The sequence below is a fragment of the Branchiostoma belcheri genome, unplaced genomic scaffold (assembly GCF_001625305.1).
Source record: "Branchiostoma belcheri isolate BF01 breed outbred unplaced genomic scaffold, Haploidv18h27 scaffold6, whole genome shotgun sequence".
NCBI classification, from domain to species: Eukaryota; Metazoa; Chordata; class Leptocardii; order Amphioxiformes; family Branchiostomatidae; genus Branchiostoma; species Branchiostoma belcheri.
In genome coordinates this window covers 5,645,939-5,665,218 of record NW_017804242.1, presented here as the reverse complement: position 1 = coordinate 5,665,218, position 19,280 = coordinate 5,645,939, and the positions used below count along the sequence as shown (strand labels likewise).

The 19,280-nt window shown below is 38.3% G+C and overlaps 1 protein-coding gene across 1 annotated transcript; it reads left to right on the top strand.

Moving 5' to 3' along the window:
- The first annotated feature begins 3,019 nt into the window (after window positions 1–3,019).
- Window positions 3,020–18,233, top strand: LOC109482300 (uncharacterized protein C1orf112-like). The gene is made up of 22 exons (XM_019784985.1): window positions 3,020–3,103; window positions 6,297–6,413; window positions 6,741–6,780; window positions 7,090–7,178; window positions 7,710–7,835; window positions 8,464–8,601; window positions 8,914–9,000; window positions 9,454–9,614; window positions 10,460–10,595; window positions 11,110–11,193; window positions 11,373–11,437; window positions 12,010–12,158; window positions 12,520–12,594; window positions 12,897–12,992; window positions 13,267–13,330; window positions 13,759–13,923; window positions 14,366–14,504; window positions 14,882–15,064; window positions 15,517–15,738; window positions 16,321–16,542; window positions 17,009–17,248; window positions 18,009–18,233. Exons 2-22 carry the CDS (start codon window positions 6,324–6,326, stop codon window positions 18,228–18,230), a joined length of 2,793 nt encoding a protein of 930 aa, XP_019640544.1. The 5' UTR covers window positions 3,020–3,103; window positions 6,297–6,323; the 3' UTR covers window positions 18,231–18,233.
- Window positions 18,234–19,280: the final 1,047 nt, after the last annotated feature.

The following is a 19,280-nucleotide window of genomic DNA, read 5'->3' as shown; positions in this document are numbered from 1 at the left end:
TTTTTTTTCAGAGCGGTAAACTACTTTAGCGAACCAACTCCCCTGGCCTATCATCCGTTTCTCTATATATATATATTTGGTCAATTTCTACTCTTTCGGCCAGTCGCCTCTGAAGCCTGGTAGAGGCTAATGTCCTACCTGGATGTCTAAACTACATCGACACACTTGTGAATTATATAACGTACACGACATACAGGGGGGGGGGCATTTTTAAAATTAAAATTTGCCTGGTATGTCCTCGGATAACCCTTTTGTGTCCTCAAACGACTCAGCCATTTAAAACTGATTGGTTTATACCTCGCCACCTCTTGTATACGTTTGAGATGTTGTGAAAACAGGCTTGATTGAGACATCGCCAAGATAGAGCCGACAGAGAAAACTTGGGCCCCAATGTACCAGTCTGTTGCTCTACTTATTTAGTGATGGCATTGAGGTAGCTCGTCTACCTCCATGGTGATGGTGAAGTTGCAAATGAACGCGATTCAGGTAGCGGAGGTGCCAAAATATGACGCCTTACGAGTGTGTTTTTAAAAGCTGGAAACACAGCCGTCAGCCATGTTTGTTTTCATTCTGGTAGTTTGTGGTGGCACCACAAACTTTGAGTGCGCCCCGTGTGTGCTGTTTTATTACCAACTATGCCATATCAGAAATGTGAAATGATAGCACAAACGTGTTGAAAAATACATGACAATCACGTGAATATTTTTTTCAATTGAAATATTTCAATTTTTGCTCTTTCCAGCCGCCTCCCGAAGCCTGGTAGAGGCTAGTGTGACCTCGATATTCTTCCACAAACTTTTCCAGGTAAAGGCGCACCACCCCACTTTCCCACGCTGACCGCCGGGCCGAGGGGCGGAAAGGCGCCGGTACGGTCCTCAAGAGGCCCCGCCAACCCTTTGAACCCTCCCCCTGGCCAGCAATACAATCCACCCACAATTCAACAATTAGTAAAATCGGATTTCTTGAGTGCTACTTGTGAGTGACGTGGGAAACATGCACAGTGTAAACTATCGCTTGGAGTTCCTTTGGGAAGGTTTTGAGTGAGACTCGGAGTTTAGGGCATGACCCAAGCTAGACTACCTACATATAGGCGTCCTTAAGCGTCACACACACTTAATTTCACTGAATAAATCTGTTTTTCTTCGCCTACTTGAGTGACAACTGCATATATCAACACAGTCAGTGGTGTGGATCATGGAGAGCTAGCTATAGCGTTAGCCACTTTGTGGTCCACATTCAAAGTCAGCATAGTTTAACATACAAATTGTAGGTTTGATAATAAGCACATCTTAAAGCATGCGTAAAGATACATGCTAGTAATGAATTCAAAACAGTATGGGATCCATATACAAAGAAAAACAAACTTGAAAGCGTACAGAAACGGAACATTTACGTGTGCTTAAAGAATGGATTTTGTGCACAGAAATCACAAAATCTAACTTTATGACGCAAAAAAAAATGTGCGAGTGGATGGATTCTATAACACTAGAACTTGTTTCTGACTGAATACAACGTTTTCAATGGTCCAATCTCAAAGGAACCGGCTATTTGAAGCCTCCATGTGTTTTCTGAAGGCATTTGCACTTCCAACAAGCAACCATTTTCAGGGTAAGTCCTGTCTAAACACTCTTAGTACATGAGGTCAAACTGTATATAGACTGTACAATATTCAAGTGGAACACACTCGCTTTTCTTTCCTTCCAGAATCGATGGGAGAAGAAACGGGCGGCTTTAGAGGAAAGCGCAACAACAAAGCACAGGGCCGTTAAGAGAAAGAGACCGTAAGGGAATTAGCGTACTCTTGGCGCACTCGGAAAGCCTGTATTGCAGACACGTCACAATGGAAGAAAGCTAGAAGTGCCGGTGTAGAAAACGGTGATATGTTTACAAAGCAGTGACGGCTGGGCCTCGCTCTTTTTACCGAACCCAATGATTCAATTTCAGGGCAGCAGAACAAAAAAAAAAAATATTCTGGATGAGGAAATATGTCTGATATTATTGACATTTACTGACATTTCTTCGCACATTTTTGTCATCATTTCATACTTGAAGGCTTTTGAAATAACCAAGAAACAAGCTATGTGAGGAGTCCCTTTATTTTTTGGTACCACCAATAAATAGCAAGAACCAGGAAACAAGCAACTGTTTTACGTCAGCGACATCATATTTTTGCCTCACAGAAATGGCCAGAAAAATGATTTTGGAAACCCAAGATTACTGCTCAGAAATCGGGTCGAATGTCTTTAGTTTTAAAAAAGTGTACAGGCCCCAAGAACATTGAAATATCTGAACTGGTTTTGAATTAATGCTTTTGTGATGCGAACTGTGACGAAGGTCTACGCATGACGGTAACAGGTGGTTTAATTAAATATGAATTTATCGAGTCAAATCAATGTCATCCAGCAAATTATTTGTATTAAAAATCACACAGAATAGTGCTATTTTAGATGACATTTAGTGTGTTGGTACGCCACATCACAGGAATGCAATCATCCGTATGTACAATGTATTTTATATAGCATCTATATCAGCTGCAGTTGGATTTCTCGGGGCACGAGGTGGGGTTAAAGCGACATCTAGCGGAAACATGCCAAAATGTCGGAGATACAGATCGTGAGGTTCTAGGCGTTTTATAGAAGTGTGAAGACTGAAATTACAGAGAAAACCAGTCGAGTGACGCCTCTATTGGACATTTTGCTGATAAAAGCTTTTCTTTTCATGTTTCTGACGAGACAATTCTTGTTAAAGAAGATCAAATAATGTGACACCTGACAAGTATCTCCCGCCAAAATAAAGCTTAGGATAAACCATATTTTATGTAGGTGATCTATTGCATGTATGAACTAATATAAGCAGTAAAAATATAAAAAATATAGTTACATCACACATATATCTGGCCTTGGCAAACTTTTTCATACATTTAATATGAATATTAATCACAAACTTTGTAACTACTTGTAGTTACAACTTTTTTTAATACAACTTGGCCCCTTATAGTGAATGGTAGCTTCTAGAAAGACCCGGATTTTGACCCAACATGGCGGCAATTCCAAACATCGTATCGTCTGATTCCACAGTTTTTCCGTTACGGTGAGGCGTAGAGGTGAGTTCGAGACATCCTAATCTTGATATGAAAGACAAAACACACTTATACAGCTACTGTAATAAATTTTGGCTCCTCACGTAAAGAAATGAGACTGTTATCACGGATATGCCCATGTAACCTACAGGGCTGCTATCCACTTCCTGACAAAAATCTGGAACAGCCGAAACATGGCGATCTATCATTTTGTAATAGTGGGGGGAATTTGTCTATGTAACATTGTTATACATACATAACTAATGTTACATTTTTTGGTGAAAAGGAATGTTAGAGTCCATGTGCTCTAGGAGAAATTGTAAGATTGTTAATATTTATTTATATATTTAGTTATAAGTTAACTGTTTGAAGGATCAATCACATGACTTGTGTAACACAGCAAAATTATTCTGTAGTCAGACAAGTAGTTAACGTTATACCATACGCCAAAAAGCGGTAGCTGGACGTTTCACCGCCAGACGGGTTCGCGGTTAGACGATTCGCGGTCACTTCCTGGACGATTCGCGGCCACCGTATACACGCCATAAAGGCTGCTACAATCACTGTCTGTTGCATAAGATAACTTTTAAGGACTGTATATTTACGCAAAGAGGTTATAGTCTCCACGATAAACTTTAACCTCCTTGATTTCCACATCTTATAGCATTTTGAAACTGTTTTGTAACATACGTAACATACGTCTTGTTTGTGACCTTAGCGTTAAGCCGGACCGGCTGGAATATTACCTAAAAAGGGCTGAGAAAGTGTACAAAATATTTTCATCACATTATCAAATTACTATTAAAATTGCCAGTCTTGATTTTTGCTGTCTAGAAACGCGTAAAACATGTTGACAGCGAATAATAAACGACCCGAAGTGACCGCGAATCGTCTAGCCGCGTAACTGCCTGGCCGCGAAACGTCCAGAAACCGCCAAAAAGCAGTTACTCATGCAACTGTTGGAAACGGTCAGATGTTTCAGCTAGTATCCACGCTTTTGCCAGTAACTGAGAGACCAGAGGAGAAATGCAGGTTTATAAGCACAAACTTTATACGTTATAACGTTATATTTCACCCATAAATAAAGATAAAGTACTGAGTAAGTATGATCCAGGAGGTTTTGCTAGATTTTTAACCCCATTGGTGTTATGAGGGCCTGCATTTGAGTTCACTTTCGTAATGTGTAGTCAGGCATTTTTTGGCTCAAAATCATCGTAACTCACAATCAGTACATTAGCCGAAATGCTTAATTGTTCGTAGTCAGTTCTGGCAATTTGTAATTCATAATGGGCGGCGAAAATTTTGCGTAATCTGTACTCACTACCCCCCCCCCTCCCATGCGGGCCCTCTATAATTTGCGTGTTGGTGTTGAGACCAACTTAATGCATATTTGAACAAAAATAGTCACAAAAGTTTACTCTGTTTACTCTTAGTCCTACTCAAATGCACCATGCCTCATACAGGTCATTGACCTGGTGGACGATTCGACTAACCTCACCATGTACATTAATGCCCCAAGGAGACAAACTAAGGCCCCGTTCATGATTCAAAATCTGTTGCGAATCAATTCGCATTGAAAAAAATATTTCGAATTATCTGGGAACATGAACGCACATTCCGGTTCCGCTGTGATTTATTTTGAACCACCTCGCAAGATGGTCTGAAGCGATATATAATGTTTCGCGTTCGTCGAATTGCAATCATGAATATATTCCGTATCGATTTGAATCGTGGCCGTACCGAAGCACATTTTGAATCATGAACGGGGCCTAAGCCACCCCTCCCCTACTACTTTGCCCTTGGTGGGGTTATATGGGGTAACCGGTAAAATCACTGTATGAAGGTGAAACACACACATACACGTGCCACCTAGTAAAGTCAGATGAGGTCAACCTAGCCTCGGGGTGGACAATTATGTGTCAGATGTCAGGTCTGGTTCTTGTGTATTAAAGGACCGCAAAGTCAACGGATGACCTGAAAACACCTCGCCTGAAGGAGGGATTGTCTGTTTTGTTGTGTATTGACCTTATTGAATTAATACTGTAATTCCTGATTTTTTCACGGTACTGTTATGTTCACTGTTTTCACTGTTACTTCTGTACTGTGAACTTATTGTTTAACAGTTAACAAATAATTCCTGGACTTTCTTTTTTCTGCACCTGTCGCCACCGTGAATACATAGTCCCATGAACATGTCAATTTTTCTCAGACCGTGAACTTTCGCTACCGTGAACATAAAGTGAATTACAGTACATTTATATTGACAAGAGATTATTCTATTCAATCTGTAGGTATTAATTTTATTTGGTGAATAAAATGGAAGAATGTGCACTTATTTCAACCAAGTTTATCCCTTATCCGATAATTACGATGATTTACGTTTACAATTATCGTTCCACAACAATTGCACGATCAGGCAGTATAGCGTTTTATAGGTTAGCAAGACCAGAAATTTTATTTCAATTAAGTACTAGATTGGAAAGTCTGTTTTTAAATTATTTGTACCCTACTTAAGCCTATGTACCTTAGTGGAGGTAAAATTGGAGCTGTGCAGGTATTTCTGATGTCTACCTAGGCTTTTGCCTAACAAGCTCCATTCTGCATTGACTGTTACCACCTGATGTCTACCTAGGCTTTTGCCTAACAAGCTCCATTCTGCATTGACTGTTACCACCTGAAATACATGTAATTGCAATGGTTTCTGAACGGTTTTTAGTAGGATCCATGCTTTTGATCCATATTTATTCTGAATGGTGCAGTTAAAGTTACCTAGACCAGTGCAGGTGTTTTGAGCCCTGTATGACCCTATTTGACTCGATATAAATAATGAGATTATTCTACTCAATTAGAACCATTCTGATTAAGTGTCTGTAGATTTTTTTTATGTTTTTGTCGTAGAAAAAAAATCAAAGAACATGCAGTTATTTCAACCAAGTTATCAGATAATTACAATGATTTGATCCACACCTGTTTCCAATTATCATTCCATAACAATTACAGTAGCATTTGGTATGTTATCATGACCAGAAATTTTGTTGGTTTTCATTTTGTTTTAGTAAGTATATTAAAAAGATATATTCAACATATTCTTGAATTTGTTCATATTGTTAATTGTATTCCTCATTTTTGGAGACTGAAAAAAGCAACTTTTTTGTACATTTCTTGATTCTGACATTGGTCAGTGCATTGGTGTAAATTTCTTTTTTTTTTCACACAGAGGTATGAGAAGATTCAAATTTTCAAGATGAGTCAGAACGGACTGTTCCATGACGTTGAGGGGTGGGGACCTGACACATGTGCGGAGAAACTTCACACTGTACTACCCAAACTCATCATATCCTTTTCTATAATGATACATGTACATTGTATATACATGTCAATGTATAATTCATTAATATTACGTCTAGAATCAATGTTTGTGCTTTTACCGGTACTTTTAGAACTGCAAGGTTTCCACTCCAAAATAACTGGCACACAAACTGTAAGTACATGTATTGTGATAGAAGCAATTGATTTTTGTTGTACATGTAGTGTTATAGAAGACTACCTGTAAAAATGAATGTACAGGTATGTAGTTTATGAGATTATAGATAGTTTTCTTTGTTGCTGCCTTTAATTTTTGTTTTGCTATGTGAAGATAAGTTCCTTAATGTACCATCAAGCTGGCCTCAATGGGGATAAGGATACAAGAAAGCAAGCAGGTACAAAAATTACATATTGATGAAACCAAGGAGGTTTCAAGATGTCTTAAAACGAAAAGTTGGAATTGAATTGCTCTATCTTAATTGAAAACTTTAAACAAGTAAAATAAGAACCTTGCAAATGCCAGTTAATGCTTTCTAAAAGTGCCACTCAATCATGGTATATATACTGGTAGTCACATTCAAGATATTTTGCTATGATAGTAGCCAGCCAATTTGATGAATAATCTGTCTCAGGCTGCTTCTGAATGTTAGCTGTCACTACCGTTAAGTGATTGACAATTCAATAATCTATTTCCATTTTCCCAGCTCACTTCAGTGCAATCTGTAAGAAATTTCTGGCACATGTGGACATCAATGATGTTGAGGTAGTCATTTATGCTGATGCTATGCCAAAGGTAAATTACATTATGTATACTGTAATTTGTGTAAATGCAGAAACTTAAGCATTGGTTTTATTTTTGTGGTATTAGGCCACACCAATTTAATTTCTTGGTTAATGGATTCGCCTAATTCATTTTTTTCTGATTTGCAAAAAAAAAAAATTCAGAATCAACTGCAATATGCTCAAATTTTGCCCTGAACAGTCGAAAACAGTCCTTTTCTTTCTAGTTGTTACAGTTATTCCATCTTTCAATGCAATGGTATCATTAAAAGTTCAAAATTCATTGTTTAAATTTTGAACCAGCCTGGTGTGTTGACTTCATGGCTCCTATCGTACCATTTTGGGCCATAGTAGGATGCCTAGGCCTGTTTTTATTTTTTATTTTTTTTCGCCCGCCCGCTCCATTATTTTTCTAGAAAAATCTGTTAACCAAGAAATTAAATTGGTGTGGCCTTTCTGAAGACTAATTTTTCCATATGCTTTTGACTTTGTTATACTTGATTAGCATAAAATAACAAGTACATTCTCTTTCCAATATTGTTAGGTTTGTGCTGTGTTTGATAGAAGCTTGGCCGACATCTCAGAGCTGCTAGCCCAGCAAAGTCCAACACCGTCCTCACAGTCTAGCCAGGGGAATACAACAAAGGAAGGAGTTACAGACAATATTCAGGTACCCAAGAAACTTTCTGTACTAGTAAGGAAAGGCACTTTACATTGCTTTCCTCATTCCACCCAGGTGTAAAATGGGTACTTGACTTCGGTTGAGGAGGTAAAAGGCAGTGGAAGGAGAGGGATAGGCTCCACCTTTCAATACTGTGCCCTAGACACAGTGGATTGATTTTAAAATTCAATTCAATTAAAAGTTAGAAGTTCTTTATTGCCAGTTCATGTCCTGGGGCTAATTTCAAGGACAATGAGTACAGAATGACATTTTGAACATTTTATTTAACCCACTGCCCCTACAGCCCGAAAAAATCTACGGGACTAGCTTTACCTTTTTTAGCCTACACTTATGTAATACAGTGAGTAATACAGTGTTCAGTATAGCGAACAAAACATTTTAGTTTGTACAAATGTATATTGAAATTTTAATGTGTTTACTTAGTCATATTTATATTTGTGTTAGAAGAAAACTTTATCTCTGTACCGTGTTGTTAACTACAAACCCAGATGAAACCTTTCATGCTATGAACCAACCATGTACAATGTAAATTTCTCAAACCATATGTTAACATTATTTCAAATGTATGTGCTCACATTTTGATTTCTGTATTTTGGTAATTTTGTTTTTATAATAGGTACTAGATGAGTTGATATGCAGTTTGGAAAAGTGTATTGTCCATGCTGCCAGGACTGACCAACCTAGGGTGCTGGACAGTCATTCTCTGGTGGCCACAGCATTACATGTCATCAAGGGAACATTCAGACATTGCAAGGTAAGAACTGTTTGGAAGTTCTTAGAAAGTGACTAAAAATTCAATCTAAACTAAGTCGTTAATCCTCCTGCAAATCTGTTAAACCTTAGATTCTGATATGAATGATAATCTGACAGAGCTAGCTTATAACTACTATTAGTAAGTATTATATCAGTAGTATTCTTTTGCCATTTCCTAAGTTTTGCTGCCCTTTCAAAAATATATCATAGCTTGAATGAAGTATACTATACTTGATAAAGTCACAAACGTATGACAAAGTTGAGCACTTCAATGTCTAAAATTAGAATTAAAATATTTCTTAATTTTTTGCAGGACAGTCATGAGTCCTATGGTAAAGTGTTTCCTCTGGTGTCTGAGTCTCTCAGTTGTCTGTTTAAGAAAGCCTACAGCCTGCAAAAGGTACTACGTTATTCCGTTTTCTCTCCGTTTTCTTCCGTTTTCCTCTCACTCCTGCCGCAAATTCTTAAGCTGTGTCTGAGCTGTTATCTAGTCAAGGGAGTAGATTGTCATCATCTGTATTTTCATTTCCAAACTCTTGCCCAAATGCTAATTGCAATAGAACATAGAATATGATAATGCAAAAGGGTAAAAAATTGTATAAAGATCTATCATGCATTTCTTATTCATGGAACTTATTGAAGGTCATTAAGGAAGTTGTTTTTCTGCTTTAACATTGTAGTTCAAGAAGCGAATTAAGGACTGTTCTGAAATTTGAGTAGGTATTCACAATTCACAAAACAAAACAAAGGATAAGTTTTTTTTAGCATCCTAGCAGCTTTCTATGGCACTGCAGCAGAATGTCTAGTTTTGGCATCTTTGATTTTACAACTGTACATGTATGTTACTTTGCAGGTGTTGATGGCTTTGATTGACAAGCTGCAGCTGTCATCAGACAGTTCAGAGGAGGATGTTACTGACATGGTGGCGGTGTGTCAGGGCTTTCACATTATCGGCTGTACGGTCTCTGGGGTGGACGCAAGTCTACTGGTCACTACCTGGAAGTTCCTGGCAAAGTGAGTGGGATCCTTAAAGGCATTCGATGCAATGTCAAAGTTCTTCTTTAAAACTATTAATTTTGTTTAACAAGAGCTGATGTTTCGATGACCGCCTGTCATCTTCTTCGGGGTAATTATGTTTACAGAAGGAAAACATATTGTTTTTGCTCAGTTTCTTCCTCTTCTTCTTCTTCTCCAAACAGTGACCTATGACCTGACCAATGATATGATTTGTTGATGTCTGTCACCATGGTGACTGGTGTTGGGTTACATAATGTTGCAATTTCATGGTCTGCTCTACTCCTGTCACCAGATACTCATAGTACATGTATGTAAATGTGTTTGAGTAAAAATGAACAGGGCAGACCATGTCCGAAGGTAAACATTATGCATTTGCTTTGCAAATGTTACTTCTTTAGTTTACAACATTTTTTCCCTCTTTGTTGCTTTTATTTACAAGAAAAGAACAAATTATACAAATATAGAAATTAAACACTTTGGGGTACAACTAAACCAAGTAAAAACCAAATTATTGAGTGCAACTTCTAACAGAAGTAGACAGATATATACAGAAAAAAAGAACTGTTACAGTAATTTTGTTTTACAAATGCAAATTTTTTTGATGACCATCTGTCATCTTCATGACCTTTATTGTACGTTTATACTCTTATGAGCTAAGTACAGCTCATGTATAAAACAGAGGTAAAACTTACAGTAGTATAATCTTATTAAAACTATATATATAATTGTGAACTACTATTAACAGGCTAAACTTCTTCTTGCTTCTTAAGGCAGTTGTAATGAAATAAAAGAGCTCTGCTGTTCAAAAAAACAATATGATTTCATTGTTGTTTCTTTACCAGGCAGCTGACCAAGCACAAAGAAGTACTGAAGAATCATATAGACATGGCACCTCTGGTCAAGACACTGTGCTCTGAAGTAGGGACCAACTGCAAGTACTGTGTGGAACTGGCTTCTAAAGATGCTACAGATAGACAGGTAGGTTCTCTTTTGTAAGCCTTTTTCCATTATTAAATCCATTAAAATGATTGTTTTCGGCCTGTGTGTGTCTGTTTCTTCACATTTGTGGTCAACATAACTTAAGAATGCTTGGATGAATTATATTTGGTATGTGGCATGGGTAGGCCTTGGGATGACAAAGGTCAAGCTCAAAACTGGGCATTCTGGTGGCTGACCTTGGTGCTGCAGCAGAACTTCTGTTTTTGTTTCCTTTTGTCTTTGGCATACTTTTCATGTGAGTAAAAAGTGTTGTGGATTTGGTCCCGTTAGCAGCTTTTCTGGAACTGCAGGGGCAAAGAGAATATTAAAGTCAAGGAATTGAAGGTACATGGGATTAACAGAGGGTATGAAAATTTGACTTGAAGAAATCCTTGAAAATTTGACTTGAAGAAAATGTAGATCCACTTGAAGACTGATTTGACCATTGTAGCACTTGGCATACATGCTTTTATCAATATTGTCACAAAATGATCTATTCTTCCCTTGAACTCAGAACGGATGTGGAGACCAGAAGTCACACACCAGAACCCTGAAAATCTGTCGTTTTTTCATGCAGTGCCTCATGTGCCTTATAAAGGTGAGCTGTAGCTTGTACAGAATGCTTTTCTCAACTGCCAAATTTTTGTTATCGCATTCAAAACCTGAGATAGAGCTTGTTAGTAAATTCCAGAAAATGTTTGTACAAATACAGTTGACTATAATTCTATTTATGATTTTGTAGTTGATTATAACTCTATTTACATGTATGTTTTTCAGGACTACAATGGTTATTTAGGGTCTTGCATAAAGGAAATATTCCATGTCATCTTGGAAATGCAAAGGTATGAGAATACACATGGCATTGCAATGATTCTAAAGACTATTAACACACAAAAGCTCAGAAGTTCTTAATTGCCCAACATAGGTTACATAAGTTTGGTAAAACTAAAGGTTTTTCTAAAACATACTGTAAGTTCTAACCATTTTGAAAAAGTGAAAGTTTATACCGCCTTTTTTTTTACTGAGGTTGAAGTGTGATTGTGAGCTATGAATAAGCCTGAAGACCCCAATCGTATGCCCTTTGGAAAGGCACTTTACAGCTATTTCCACACTCCACTCCCGGCAGTTGAAAATGTCCACTCCCGGCAGTTGAAAATGAGTACCTAGCTTTGGTTAATGACATCCTCTATGATGGGATGTAAAGCCGGAGGTCCTGTGTTTGAGGAGAGCCACACCTGAAACACATTAAAAACATCACACTTCAAATAATCCCTTCTTGACTGGACCAAACATTATAGTCCGGCCTTACACAGCTTGTACTTACTGTACAAAACTGGTGTGTTAAACCTGAAGTCCTTTTTACCGGTTTATATGAGAAACAAACAAACAAACATGCATTGTTTTCCTTGTGTAGTCTCCTGCCCCCCAGTTTGTCAGCCCCTCCACTGTCTTCTACTGCTGCAGAGGAAATGAAGGCCACACTCCTGGTGGGAATCGAACCCATGATCCAACATCTCCTGGATAACAGGGATTTCATCCAGCTGGTCACAGGACAGAGCAACGGTAGACTTTCAACAGTTGGTGCCTAGAAAATGATGTGGTTCAATTATAGCAAGTCTAGGAGTTGATTCTGAGAAGTTAAACAGCGGATTATATTTGAATTGGAACTCATGTACCAGTATTTTCTTTTTTATCATATTCTGTAAATCATACAAGGAAAATCGCAGATTTTTATGGTGATTACTGTGAATTCACGACACCTCAAATACATATACATGTATGCCTTCCTTGTAACACTATTCACCTGCAAATTTAAAACACTTTGAAAACCACCCTTTCCCTCCTACTACGAAATAAAACTACTGCAGATTAGATTTAGAGTACAGGAATATTGAGAACAATCTATGTTGTAATTTTGTTTCAGATCTTCCCAGTCAACACAATTTCCCCCTGTGCCTTCTTCAACTCATGGTTATGGACCTTATTCCAAAATGCTCAGGTAAAGTGCCATTCTAGACAATATTCTATAAACAGTGAACCAGTAACACATAGCTTCAGTGCACAGTGAACCAGTCATAATTTGACAAACGCTCATTGAAACCATCAACTTGTGTTAAACAAGACAAAGTGGTTGTGAATAAAAGAACTTTGCTATTCAATCACTCACCAACCTGATGAAATTATTTATGGATGGGAAACATTCTAAACTGTCTATAAGTCCTATATACAGTGAGATTTATTTTGTCTATTGTTTGAAATGTGACATTGCTTTACAAAGTTTTGTTTGATTGTTGCCTCCAGATGAACAGAAAGACCAGTGGGTTGCTCCAAAGATCTATCCAGAGGATGAGCCAAGAGATTCCATACTTGTGTCCTTGTTCAGCACTCTCAAGAAATGTAGGTCTCAATCTAAATTAAATTAAATGGACAATGTAACTTATGATGTTTGATTCAGATAAATTGTGTATGTGAAAGTAGAATGGAAGTCCAAGGCAGAAGAATGCAACTCAAATTTGAGCTGTTCTAAATTTGTAATACAGCAAGTTTTCAAATAAAAGAAATTCAAAGAAAATAGATTTTAAAAAATATTTCTTCTGTCAATTGAATTGTATGAAGCAGAAGACATTTTCCTGGTTAAGTTATGATATAATTGTGTTATAATCTATACCAGGTTATACAGAACTGACCCTACCAGTTTACCTTCCTGGAGTTATGTGCAATGGAATGCCACAAAGGTAAGAGTAGTAAAGTACAATTACTTTGTTCTTTTGTCTCCTTTTGTTTCTTACCTGGTATGTGACCAAGTGCCTATACATAAAAATACACCTTAAAACACTATTTGGAAGTCTGAAATCTGGTATGTCTTGTTTTGTTATTATGTTTACCGAAGGAAAACATATTGTTTTTGCTCTGTTTCCTCTTCTTCTTCATACCAATAAGGTCAATGACCTGACCCAGACGTCTGTCACCATGGTAATGAGTGTTGTGTTACATCATGTTGCAATTTTATAGCAGGAAGGATTTAGACTCCTGTCTGACCATATACTGTCTATGAATGTGTTTGAGTAAGAATTAGCAGAATAGACCATACGCAAAGGTAAACATTACACATTTGCTTTGCAAATGTTACCTTTCTAATTCTAGTCCTGTTTGAATTTCCTAGAGATGTGAGCCTGTATGAACATGTCTGCACACACCTGTGTGGGTTTGCTGCCTCCCTACCTGCACGGCACTTCTCCCTGCTTGAGAAATGTCTACTGGACAACGTTCTGGGCACAAACCTGCACTGTGCACTGGTCGCTACTGATGTCTGGTGCTTCGTGGCAAGGTTTGGACATATTTCATTACGCTTGTCAATTTTATCTGTTTGCAAGGTAGAAGTCCAAACGTGTACATGTATAGCCTTTGGACAAAGGGGTTGGGAGTTTGAATCCCGACCGTCTGTAATTCACTTACCCAGAATGCACGCGACTGGAAAGGGTCGCAGACAGAACATTAAGCCATGGTTCACTGTTCACTGTACTTCTTGAAAAGATACAGGGAAATTTTCATTGTACAATGAACCTGTAAATACTGTACATAGTGCCTGTCTTCTCTGTCACGACTAGTGGAAGAATAGCTCTTCAGTGAGCTTAACTGGTTCAAGATCACATGAAAAACTCCTTACAATGTTGTCTACCTTTACCTTCTCCCTGCTGCTTAACCTCTTAATCTGCACACAGATTTGGGGCAAATTTGGAATGTTTCTTTTTTTGCTTTATTCTGTCCAGATATGGAACAGCTGAACTGTGTGAACAGCATGTGCACGTGCTGACCAAGCTGCTGTGCCAGCTGCCCAACAGCTGTCAGCACCTGCAGCTGCACCTGCTGCTGAGGAGACTGGTACCTCTCATGGCAGAACCTCATCAGGTGCACAGTGACCCTTGTTCTTCCAAGTTCAGTTAAACCTGTACAGTTTGAAGCATTTTAGTTTGAACCATAGTTTATTCATGATTTACTTAGGCCAACATCATTTTGTTCAAAAGAACTGTGAAACAAAATGCTTTTCACTTCTGGGACAGAAGTATTGTTTTGGGTGGCACTGGTTTAGGGGAAGTTTGTACGTTTGGGTTCTGGACATTCCATCAAGCCATCATAACAGGAGGTCTAAAGGCCAGGTGGGACTATATATAGGAGTTCATATATCCGATGACATTACATCATACAATCCCCTCCACAGTTCAAATACATTCACGAAAACCCAGAACACTTCCAGAAGTCTGAAATCTCTGATTTCTCCTTTTCAGGAGAAGTTTGTGCAGACATACCCACCAGCAAAGTACCCCTCGCTTTGGGTACATCTACCTCCAGTGGCTTTTGTTCCCAAGTTGAGAGCAGTTATCTGTGGAGAGAGTGTGAGCTATGCCACCCCTGTGTGCCAGAAATGGCTCGGTATCCAAAGGAAGACTCTGGGGACACTGCCTGATCTGGTAAGTATGTGATGGATTTTTAACCTCCATGAAAAATGGAGGTATTGTTTTTGGCGCGTTTTTTTTTTTCTTAGCCATGTTGATCTTTTTTTTTTTTAAAAATCATTCTTTTTATTGTTTCCAAAATTCACACAAAAGAAAGCATGACACAACGAAACAAAATGAAACCACATGCATAACTACAAAACTAAATAAAAACCAGTAAACAATATAGATGATATAACAGAGTGTTACAAAATATAAAAAAAGTACAACCCAATTACAATTTATTTATAATTTCTTCAAGGAGATGAAAGTAGACCTATTAGCTTTCCCCATTTTCCCCTGTGTTTTTTTGTCTTGCTAAGTCTCCAAAAACCAGGACAGGGTGTATCAGACGTAGTCAAGGAAAGGCCAATTAAGAAATGATCTGACCTATAGACTGTAATACATTTTTTGTTCCTACTGTACAGCACCTGGCCCTGTGTGTTCTGTGCAACGTGTACTCATCGTCTGTGCGGCAGACTTCGCCCCTTCAGTCCTCAGCGCCAGTGTTACACGCAGTGTCCAGACTGTGGGACGTGATCTCTGCCTCTGGAGCAGCCAAACACAGGACTGTGGAAGTCGTAGCTGTCAAACTGGTCCAACTCACAGGGTATCTTTTGGGGCAACTGGTTCCAGAGGATGTTATCAAGGTACTGATTTTAAGTAGTATAAATCCATTCTATGATCGATGTAATTCAATCAGGTATTTCCCCATGATCATACAATACATTCATAATATTATCTTTTTGGGCAATTGGTATCGGACGATATAATCAAGGTTACTGATTTGAATTTCTTAATGATATCTAATATTCTTGAGTCCATTGATGCAGGAAAATCTATTTTTCAGAGTGCAGAAGGCACATTATCAATACACGTACTACTTAAATGAAACTTAGATGTTGTCATTTAATTAAAAAGAATGGAGCGTAAAACGTGTTGTAGAAAAGAAACATACCAGGTTGATATAATTATTGAACTTAGAACGTGCTGATTTCTATAGTTAAGGAACCCAAAGTGAGAAGGTTCGATGATGTAAAATTTATAGTAGGGTGCACAAGCACAGAATCTCTGCTGTGAATATGCAACCTTCTCAAGTACTGTGCCACACTTCTTTGTGTTTGAACTACTATTGACTACAGGGTTAGCTCATTACTGTGTTATGCAACCTTAAAAATACTTGATGTTAACACTTTTAAGAATTGAGCCTGGCAACTTTTTTCTCCCGTCAGGTTTTGTGGAGAGTGAGCCAGTGGTTGAAGACTTCCCCGCCCCAGTCTGTAAAGTTGTCTATCACAACGCTCCTGGGTAGAGCAGGGAAGGTCACTCTACCCCCCTCCCCACAACAGAACCAGCTACAGGAGCTACTGGCCTCCCTGTTTTCTACTCTGCTGCAGGATAACAGTTGGGTGGTGCATCACCATGCACTGGAGGCCTTCTCTACATTTGCAGAGGTAATGCAAAAGTTTACGGTGATGACTTGCTGTGATAAACCTTCAAATTGGCTTTCTTTCACAGTAGGAGGGTAAAGGAGGTTTTTGCAGTGTTTGAAGTATGCCATTGAACAATTCTTTACTACATTTATTTAAAACTATAAAACACATTTTTGCAGTGGTATGATTTTGCAAAAAGAGAACACTGTGAAATTAGTGAAAACAGGTGGTTGTCAATAAAAAACTTTGTAGTACTCTTACTATAGATGTATGTGTAGTTTGAATCTTTTAAAAAACAGTGTATTCTACCCTCACAACATACATCTGCATGGATGTATATATGTGGAAAATGGAAAAAAAAATCAAAATGGTTTGCATTGCAAAGGCTTATTCCTACATTTTCGTGTTGTATTGATCATTTAACCGCATTTGATTTGAGATGATTACTGTCAACGACTAAACTGTGAAAATTTGTATCTTATTTCAGGAGACCCCCTATGAATCCATCCTGCCAAAGTGCCTTCAGAACGAACAAGTCAAGAGCAGGGCGATGGACTTCATCAAAGGGGTGCCCTTCAGCAGCAATGATCTCCCCCCTTGGAACTCTGAAACCATCACCCAGCAGCAGAGAAGAATAGAAGCCTTCAAAGAGAAAAGACTTTCTGACATTTCCTCAAGACTGGAAGAAATGCAGTCAGCATCATCTGTGGAGGAGTCACCTGAACAGGTACTACTAGTTATATCATACCCGGGCCGCGATAACGTTCGATAACGGGTTCTGGACCGGGCCATACTTTACGGTACGGCCTGGGCTCCATGGCTTCCATAGAACGATTCGAACGCGTTATCGCCCTAACCGCGTGCGCCGCTTTCGAAAATTCGAATACAGAATCCGAACGTTGGAACTGGTGTTGTTGCATTTGAGGGTTAAGGGGCACCAACTTGTGGCTCATCTTGCATTGAAAGGTGCATTTTCTTGGGTGGGTATGACATAAATAAAATACAACAGGTACTACTAGTTACTGCCGTGACAGAAGTATTTCTTTGGGTGGTGCTGGTGTAGTAGATAGAGTTTGTATGTATCTTGTTCTGAGCGGCAAGGATTGGAAGTGGGTAGGTGGAGATTGGGTTTCAGTTGATTGACATGGTTGTGACCTGTTGTAGTCCTGGTTGATAGGATGAAGTAAGAGGTTGCCAGGAATGTTTACTGTGTAATATTGGTATGATACATGAACCATGGTGTAATACTAGAGTAGGTTAGTCATACAATCGTATGAATTCTATGATTTAAAAAATTGATATAATTCAATCGGGTATTTCACCATGATCATACAATACAGTTCAAATTCATTCACAAAAAAACGAATCACTTTCTACAAAACATGTCATGTAATTAAACCACCATGAAATTAAATGCATTTATAGATTTCTTGTCAGCTGTCACCTACATTGTACATTTACCCTTCAAGCCTTTGTATTTTTTTCAGCCTTCGGCAAAACGAATCAAGCAAGACACTGATTCACCAACCTCAACCAAAGATGACTCTACAGATCTAAAAGAAGAAGACTTAAGAACGATCACAAACAGATTGAATAAGGACATTGCAAAACTGGAGGAGTTTTCTGTATGTGAATCCAAACCAGACTGGTACAAGGAGGAGTTGAAATCACTGCACCAAAGACTTGGGCTATTATTCGAAGGTTCCTAACATCAGACATCTGAGCAATGCATTTCACACAATACGTGAAGAACCTATATATCATGTATATTGTGACAAGCTAAGTTGGTTCTAAATCTTTCTCTACGTTTTAAAGTTACTGGTTGTCAAGATAGTGGACCAAACACACGGATTTGCTAAATTTTTTGATCAGATTGCTAAGATGTACATTTGTACTAGTATATACAGGGCATGAAAAATAGTTTTCTCAACAAAAATCCATATACACTTATGTCCGTGTATCCAGTATATGGACCACTGTGGGCTACATGTAGAAATACATCAGAAATACCTGCACAGCCCCCATTTTACCTGAAATAACCTGCATATACCCAGTACATGGACCAGTGCAGGTTAGGTGCAGGTAGACATCAGAAATACCTGCACAGCTCCAATTTTACCTGTACTGACCTGCATATACCCAGTACATGGACCAGTGCAGGTTAGGTGCAGGTAGACATCAGAAATACCTGCACAGCCCCCATTTTACCTGAAATAACCTGCATATGCAGGCAGTATTTCAAGCCCTGCACAATAGATCTTCACACTATGAATTAGAAAATGGAATTTTCACTTCGAAGTATAATTTTATGCAAATATCTTCAGAAACTGTACAAATAAGTCATGTTTTCGTGAGTCCAAACAACACCATTCTCATAGTGATAATACTTTTAGAGATACCATGATTTGTAATGGTTTATGAAATGTCTGCAATTCTTGAATTGGAGAAAAGTATTCAATGAAAGTATATATTTTACAGTATCACAGAAATAAAGGAAAATGTTTCAATTGGTTGATTGCTCCGAGTTTCGTGGAAATCGTGTCTCATACATGTACAATCTATGTAGCTCATCATGCTCACATAAACTCAATTTGAAAGCTTTTCCGAAAGCGTGAGGTCTTCTAATAGGGAATTTTTAGGGGGTGGGTTTCAATTCTTTTTTTTATTAAATTTTACTCCCAATAGAGGGATGGTAGCCTGACTAAATTACCCTTGACCAGTGTACGAACGTACCATTATGTACTGTTACATGGACTGGC